Source organism: Etheostoma cragini, chromosome 5 (genome assembly GCF_013103735.1).
Source record: "Etheostoma cragini isolate CJK2018 chromosome 5, CSU_Ecrag_1.0, whole genome shotgun sequence".
Taxonomy (NCBI): domain Eukaryota; kingdom Metazoa; phylum Chordata; class Actinopteri; order Perciformes; family Percidae; genus Etheostoma; species Etheostoma cragini.
In genome coordinates this window covers 17,736,477-17,744,695 of record NC_048411.1, presented here as the reverse complement: position 1 = coordinate 17,744,695, position 8,219 = coordinate 17,736,477, and the positions used below count along the sequence as shown (strand labels likewise).

Sequence of the window (8,219 nt, the reverse complement as noted above, 5' to 3'; positions counted from 1 at the left end):
TATATATATATATATGTGTGTGTGTGTATATATATGTATATGTGTATATATGCATGTAGGTATATTTATGTATCTATATGTGTACAGATATATAGATTCTGGGGATAAAAAAAGTTATAAAAAACAAAACAAACACAATACATATGTGACGTGTTTTTCCCCCCACCTCCTAAGGGAAAGGTTAATAATTACCTAATAACGGAATAACTGCAAGAGCAGAAGGAAAAAAATCTGTGGCGCCTGGATAGCTCACTTGGTTGAGTGTGCGCCCCATGTACAAAGTGTTCAATTCCAAGCTGCGGCCTTTTGCTGCATGTCATTCCCCATCTCTCTCCCCTTTCGTATCTTCAGCTTCCCTATATAATAAAGTTCTAAAATGTCTATAAATGCAAAAAGTTTAAAAAAGAAGAGAAAAAAACTATTTGACCCAGTGATGTAAGAACAGCAATTTCATTTATTGTAATCAAATGATTCCAAAGCTGATTTTAAACTTCCCGTTCATATGATACGGGTGTGTAACTCTGTCATATCGGAAGCAGTATGTAACAGAAGCCCTGTCTAAGAAGCCAAAGACAGCAGGGCTCACTTCCCCGGCAGACGCAAAAGACGCCAGAGTTTCCTCTAGAAGAGACACTGGTATCCTGCGTGTCAACACAGGAGACGGCTGGGCAGCGTTGAGCTGGAGCCAGCAGCTCTGCACTGGTGGCCCACTGAACCTCTGAACTCAGATGTGTGTTTGTGTGTGTGTTTGGGGCTCTGTTTCCTGTCAAGTCATGCTTGCATGTAGCTAAACATGCAGTGCCTGTGTGTGGGTCAGCTCGGCACCATAATCACTCCATAATACAACCAGCTGTTTAAGGAGTCTTTGAATGGGATTTGTGTGCTGCAAAAGAGACCAAACTTACTTTAGCCATCACACCTCCACCCCGGATGGCTTTGTGCTAAAGTAGCGTAAATTATTTTCACATGTTCTTAGAGCACTGTGACATGTACATGTAAACACCTTTTTCTTGGATCCACTTTGAATTACCTTATGTCAGTGGTATTATTAGTTTATAGACCTGTGTGATTATAGCTCTTGATTGGCATGCTTTTACCAAATTAATGCAAATCCTTTAATCGTAAAAAACATCCGAAGTAGTACAAATCTAACCAAATATACCCTCTTAATAGCAGTTTTATAAAGCGCACCTAAATCAAAACATCTATTTCGGTCTCTGGGTGATTGGGGGGGGGGGGGGGGGGGGGGGGGGGGGGGGGGGGGGGGGGTGACAGATTGCTAACATACTAATCCCAGGATATGATCTGTCACGGCATCCCTCCTTCCAACACAGCTGCTCAGTGGAGTTGGCCCCAAGTCCTCACACAACAACATTCATTATCAGTTCTACGCATCACACTTTTTTATTTGACTGGCAATGATCAACAAGAAACCCCCGCTAACGTGCTGTCAAACCTGGTCCATAATCCGTTCTCCTCATGGTAATGATGCAGTCCTTAGCCATAGGTAGCCTGAAGCGGTGATCCAAAAACGAGGGCTGTGATGTGTCAGGTTTTAAATATGCATGCATTGAAGATGCAGTTTTGCAGTACAGGATATGGCCCGTTGTATTGACCCGTGTTTCTACTTAGAAAGATGCTCAGACACTGAACTCCAGTGTCTTTTAAGAGCAATGTATAACATTCCACTCATGGCTTCCTCATTATGTGGATGCAGTAGTGAGTTAAGGGGCTGGTTATGGTTGTCAGACATACAACGAAACCCAGGTCACATTTATCCTTGTCATCCTGAGGGCGCTTAACATAGGCACCCTTTATAGTGTAGCTGCCACTCTCAAATACAGGCCACTTGTGACAGGCAAAGCCTTGGCTGGTGTGTCGAAAATCCCTCTGAGAAGAGAGCACGGGTTCCATCTGGGACTGATTCGCTCTAATAACCTTGATTTGTAGTAGGACGTCTTCTTGCGAAATGTCAACAGTTGTGGTGTTTAAGCCTGGGTAAGGACTAAGCTGACCTCTCCCCACTGGGAGGTCTGGAGTCAAGCTGTTGTGCTTAACCACTGCAAAGCCATGTTTGTTTCTCGAGCAGGTAATGCACCTGGAGGAGTGAGGGGAATACAGCATCACCACAGCCTTAGCTAACCTTTCTTCTGGGGCCCACCTGTCATGCTTCTATGAATAGCAGAGGGGGTGTCCTTCCTGTAACAGCCCTGTAAGCCCGTTCAACTGAGACACGCCAGATGAGGTTTCAAAGGACTTAAGATCCTCTGCATTCCCAGTGGTTAAGACAGGGAGTGGCTGCAGAACTCAGCGTGCTCCTCCAGACCTACCATGGCCCTGAAAGGCAAGTCGTCCAATCTCTGCACTCCAGTTCCTTTTATCTGAAGTCTGAGTAATGACCACTACTCTCTGCTCTCTTGCATAAGCAATAGACACTATCCTGGGGCAGATGTAGGTCACTTCTTCGCAGTTTCCTGCCCTGCTGGTGATGACTGAACATGTGGCAGACATTACAGCTGTTTCCAGTTGTAAAAACGGCGAGAGGAACCAGCTGCTGTCAGCATCCGGTGGACCTGATAGACAAAGAAAGCGGAGGCCTGATAATTAAATTATCAAAGGATTTCCTTGTTTCAGTTTTTGCTCCCTTTCATAAATGTCTTAAAATGTGTTGCCATTGGCTCCGTCTCCAAGGGCCCGCTGTAGAAACGTTTTCAGTGTGTTTTACTACAGATGCAGCTCAGCCGTAATGCCCCCCAGATGAGGTCAAAACAAATACTAGACAGCAGTTGCTTGTTAAGCATTTGGAAGATGGAAGACTGAAATATGACTCTGTGAAATAACAGTGCTCTGCTTCTGTTTTCATTTTAGAGCAAACAAAAGGGAAGCTGTATTCCTACTCTAAACATTGTAATAATTATACCGAGAAGGTCAAGCACCTGTCTAAAGTGAAATTCTGAAAATTGTCAGATGTTTCTTTGGAGAACCTCTGAAGGAAATTTATGTCCAAGTAATGATGGGTTTTACCATTAAATATTATCTGTCCACCATTCTTTCAAACTTTGGGTAATCTTTGCTCTGAGTGGTGGAATGACTCATTTAAGAAGAGAGCTGCCTGCAATCCTAATTTGTGTCACAGTCTGACCTCATCTGGCTTCTCAAGCTTAACAGATTCTACAGAAAAGTTGGAAACAGCCAGCCATTTCTGTCCATAAATGATCCTGCAGATAAGTCAGGTTGATACTGTGGGATATACAGTAAAAGTGTAAAACGAAAGGCAAAACTGCTTTGTGTTCTGAGGAACAAACCTCTTAAATTGATTAAAGCTGTGTTGCAGGAGGGGGGGACTGCTTTCTGACAGACGTCCACAGTGAGGGACGCTCCTCCGGGAATACATGCTTGAGAGTGCAGAAAACTGTATGTTATCAGTTTGACAGTGAAGCTTCTTCACTTTTTCTTTGTTTAGGCAAAATCCCTCTTAGGAATACTTTTGCGATCAACAAAGTGTCAGAAGACAAAGAGCAGTCTGCTGCTCGACCAGGGAAGGGGTTGGTGGTAGTGGTGGTCATGTCCTTCCTGTCCCCATCCTGTCTTTCTAAGTTTGATGGATCCCAGCCTCATCCACTGACCAATGTGTCTCCTCCAGCGGTAAATACTGCTCTGTTTTTCTCCCCCTGCCAGGTTTTAAAGTGGGTGGAGGAGACAGTTCATGCCATGAAGGTCAACCTGCTGTCCTCCAACCATGACAGTGCCCAGGAGAACAAATGGGAAGTGCCCTTTGACCCCAGCCTTCGAGAGGTCACCGTGTCACTCAGTGGACAAGCACCTCAAATCGAGCTCATCGATCCTTTCGGTAGACAAAATCTTAATACTGTTTTCCACACTGCAAATTATTTGGTTCTTGCCAAGATAAAAAAACTTAAAGATTTAAAAGTGTGATTTATCTTGTTTTAAGAGTGAATGTCTTCTTTTAAGTGTTCAACTTTACACTATAATGTTAAATCAAGCAAGCTTGTCAAGTGAAATTATCTTGCTGCATGGACAGATAATTTCCCTTGTTTTGAGTACCTTTTCTCTCAGATTTATTGTTTTTATCTTGTTTTTAGACCCCCCTTTTTTCAGTGCAGTGCAAAAAGTTTTCAGATCTTTTACTTAAGTAGTAATATCATACTGTAAAAATACTATGTTACAAGTAAAAGTCCTGTATTGAAAATGCTACTTAGGTAAAGGCATGTAAGTATCGTCACGAAAATGTACTTAAATTTGTTAAAGCAAAAGTACTCAATGCAGGAAAATTGTCACATTTTCTCACAACCGGAAACGATCCAAACTGTTTTATTCTGCTAATCATCAGCTGTAGGCTGTTGTTGGGTAGTTCCATCATTGTAGCAGGAAACTGACCAGGAAACATGACCTAACGCAACACACACAGAACGTCAAGGTGTGTTGCTTTTGATTCTCGACATGTGGCTGTTGCCACAGACAGAAGACAAATTGGTTTCATAAGAAGCTGCCTGGCAGCAAAACAAACAAAACAAAAAAAATAATGGCTAAACTATTTAAACATGGGGGGTTTTGTTCAGGACATTGCCCCCCCATCTGTTGCTAGTAATGACGACGCAGTGAATAGTAATGATTTTGTCCATCCAATCAGTAGTCTTAAGGTTTTCACGTCACCTTTTGGTATCACTTCAGCTTGCTATGAACCTCAACTGAGTTGGTACTAATAAAAAATAACTATTAGCAGGTACCAGGGACGTTTTTATCTTAATGGAAAGCCAAAAAAGGCGAGTAGAGTAGAGGCAAGTCGAGTAGGTACCATGTAATGGAAAAATGCAATTAGTTACATTCCATCACTGGTGTTTTCTTTCCTGCTGTATAAATTGACAGTATTTTTTGTGCCCCCAAATAAGGGAAATCATTTTTTATTTTCAAAAGTTCCTTTTCTTGTGTTGTAGGTCGTGTAGTTGGTGAAGCACAGGGCCTGAAAGAGCTGTTGAACATCCCCAACTCGGCTCGTGTCGTCAACCTGAAGTTTCCCAGACCTGGGGCTTGGAAACTGAAGGTACTGCTGTGGAGAAAAATCCATCTGTAATAAATCTGTTTCTTGACTTTTTTCATGACTGTGGGCTAATGAAATACTATTGCTTTCTTTCTAAAGGTGAGCTGCAGTGGGCGCCACACTCTGAGGGTCACGGGAGTCAGCAATCTAGACTTCCGGGCAGGCTTTTCCAGCGTTCCTATGTCAGAGTTCAACCAGACCAGAGAGAGGCCAATAAAAGGTTGACAGACATGTTTCTGTTAGCTTCTTGAGTCTTCTTTAACTTTGAACACATGCAGATAATAACTTCATGACAATCTTTTTTTTGTCTGTCAGGGCTTCCAGCCCATCTTTTGCTGAAATGTACAGGCCTCAAGCCTCCAGGTCAACTCAGCCATGTGGAGCTAATATCAGGCTCAGGCCGCTCGTTACGCACCATCCTCGTGCCTATGCCACATGACCTCGGCCAGCAAGGACTGTGGGGTCTCCCGGAGTTCCGCACCCCCTCCCAGAGCTTCTTCATCAAGGCAACAGGCAAAGATGAGGAGGGCTACCGCTTCCAGAGGCTGTCCAGTGTCTCCTACACCAACATCGTTCCCGGCAAGACAACCCCCCTCCATGCAGACATAGCTCACTGAAGCCACTCCACACTGTCTCTCACACCTCAACAATCTCTCTGGTGACCTTTAATCTTTGTTTCCTCCCTCGTGTAGATCCTCCAGCTGTGAGCATGCCTGATGTGGTGCAGGGCTTCTACATGCATTCGGCTGTGATTGGCTGCTCGGTGGAAAGTGACATTCCCTACAGGCTAAGATTCACCAGAAGTGGGATAACACTGGGAGAGGAGAAGTTCTTTCAGTGAGTCTTGCCTCTGTTCACCCAGCACTCTGGAACATTTGGCTCGCTTTCCCAATCTCGGATTCTGATTCCTTTAGATGCTGCAGCTTAATTCGCCCATTGCCTGCTGTTACGCCAATTAGGTCCCTTATTAATTTTACAGTGAGGAGGTCTCATCTGTAAAGTATTAGTGCTGCTCGACTGCTAAGTTTTATTGGCTCATCTGTCACAAAACATTTATACAGAGTTAATTTTGTAAACATTACATATTTGATTGTGTCATCTTGAGAAAATAAACAAAATGCGTATTCTTTCTTGCCGTTGACGCTCTGCTTAAAATTACATTCATGAAATGAAGCTCTATTTGAGTGTGTGTGTGTGTGTGTGTGTGTGTGTGTAAGATACTAATTGAATGTGATGTAAAATGGGATCTTGTGGCTATTGTCATTTTCCAACAAACCAAGCATGTCTTTGTATCAGGAATTCTGCTAAAGCATCATGGGAGATTGCCCATGTGTCAGCTGCGGATGAAGGCCTGTATGAGTGCGTAGTGCAGAGCAGCGCAGGACAGGGACGGGCCTTAACACAGTTGACTGTTAGAGGTATGTCTCACAAACATTCATACAATGATCCAAGCACACACACACACACAACCTCACTTGTCTTGCCTGCATGCATCACAGTCACAGCAAGGCTTTGAAACGAGTTCCAGGAATTTTCTTTTATCTTAGATTCATGGCTAAAACATCAACATGATACAAAGCATGCCAGCACAAACATTTGTATGAAAGAGTAAACTATTTCTGCACTGTTTGTTCACTGCTGATATCACCAGTTCGATGTCTTGGTTGTGTTTCCACCAAACAGAGCCTCCTCCAGTCCTGAAGCCAGCAGTGAATGTGACGTCCTCTGTGGGAGGCGTGGCTGTGCTGTCCTGCCAGGTGGAAGGCTCCATGCGCCACAACTTGACCTGGTACCGAGCAGGACGTACCATCCAGGCCCGTGCTGGGAGGGTGAAGCTGCTGTCCGACACATCCGTGCAGATCAACGAGGTGCGGACTCAGGATGCTGGGGAGTACCACTGTGTGGCCACCAATGCCCACGGAGACAGCCGAATCACCACATGGCTTCTGGTTCCAGGTACGGGAGCGCAATACCCTGCTGATCATCTGCTTAAACACTTAACACACCGGGGGCCTCACGGCTCCACTCCGGCCCCCCTCATCTGTTTTCCATTATTAGCTAAACCTCCTCAGAGTTAAATTGAGCCCTTTCCTTGTTAGAAAAAGTTCCCCATTACTGAAAAATTACACTAAAAAGTGTGGCATCTACCAGGGGTACAAACTCAGATGTTTGTAATGCATGTAAAAGAAATAGCCAATTAAATATGAAACATCTGTAGCAATGATGTCAGACACGGTAAGTGCCGGTAATTGCATTGTAGCCCACATCATCAGGAGTTTACTAATGTTAATCTTGCGATAGGGAAGTTATAAGTTACATCATTCAGCCAGCGTTGACAAGGCTCTAGTCATCGTCAGCATTTTGCATCTGTTTTGACTTCAATTGCAGAGGCTCCTTCTGTGGTAGTTCACCCCCTTGGCCAGGCTTTCTCCCGAGGGGACGAGATCCGCCTCGTCTGCTCGGCGTCCGGCTCCCCGTCTCCCCAGCTCTTCTGGAGCCATGGAAACATGTTCCTCACTAATCGGCCAAGGTAAGGGAACCCTCAGCCCACTCAACACCTCCGGCACAGAGGACTCAGAGTGTCATTAAATTCCACTTTAACTACATGCACTTTTGCCACATCTTGTTTGCATCACTTTGGAGTCTTTTTCTTCCAGACCAAAAGTACTTTATATGCCTGTGTAAAATACATATTCAAAGAAACATGTCTCTCATGAAATCCAGGAATAGCAGAAAGGGTTATAGATAAATTGGCGGTTTACATCTGCACACATAATACCAAAGAATCAACGAACATGAAGTCTTTCAATTGCATTATACAGGTTGAGTCTAAACCAACGTGGAGTTCTGACCATCAGAGGGGCTCTCCCGGAGGATGCTGGGAACTACACATGTGTGGCAACCAATGAGGTTGGGATGGCCTCGCAGTCTGTGTCAATTACGTTTGCAGGTAAGTCAAGATATCCTTACAAATATTTTAACCTTTTTACTATTCAAAGAAGTCTTTTTTTGTTTGTTTAATTTCTGTGTTAATTTGGTGAATAATTGTTTCTGTAAGGATTCATTTTTTCAGACTAAAAATAGGAAAATACTTTTTTTTTTTTTAAATCTGTGTTGTCCATTGTGCATCAACATTGGTTTTGAATCAATCTGTGAATGA

General features: G+C 43.8%; 1 protein-coding gene across 1 annotated transcript in view; it reads left to right on the top strand.

The window, feature by feature from the left end:
* The window catches only part of hmcn2 (hemicentin 2), a 49,252-nt gene that overhangs the window by 4,974 nt on the left and 36,059 nt on the right, over positions 1 to 8,219 (top strand). Inside the window, exons 4-13 of the mRNA XM_034872264.1 lie at positions 540 to 702; positions 3,464 to 3,850; positions 4,956 to 5,062; positions 5,159 to 5,279; positions 5,375 to 5,638; positions 5,752 to 5,896; positions 6,356 to 6,477; positions 6,743 to 7,015; positions 7,448 to 7,589; positions 7,882 to 8,009. Coding sequence (XP_034728155.1) covers positions 540 to 702; positions 3,464 to 3,850; positions 4,956 to 5,062; positions 5,159 to 5,279; positions 5,375 to 5,638; positions 5,752 to 5,896; positions 6,356 to 6,477; positions 6,743 to 7,015; positions 7,448 to 7,589; positions 7,882 to 8,009 — 1,852 coding nt within the window. The remainder of the gene's footprint in view (positions 1 to 539; positions 703 to 3,463; positions 3,851 to 4,955; positions 5,063 to 5,158; positions 5,280 to 5,374; positions 5,639 to 5,751; positions 5,897 to 6,355; positions 6,478 to 6,742; positions 7,016 to 7,447; positions 7,590 to 7,881; positions 8,010 to 8,219) is intronic.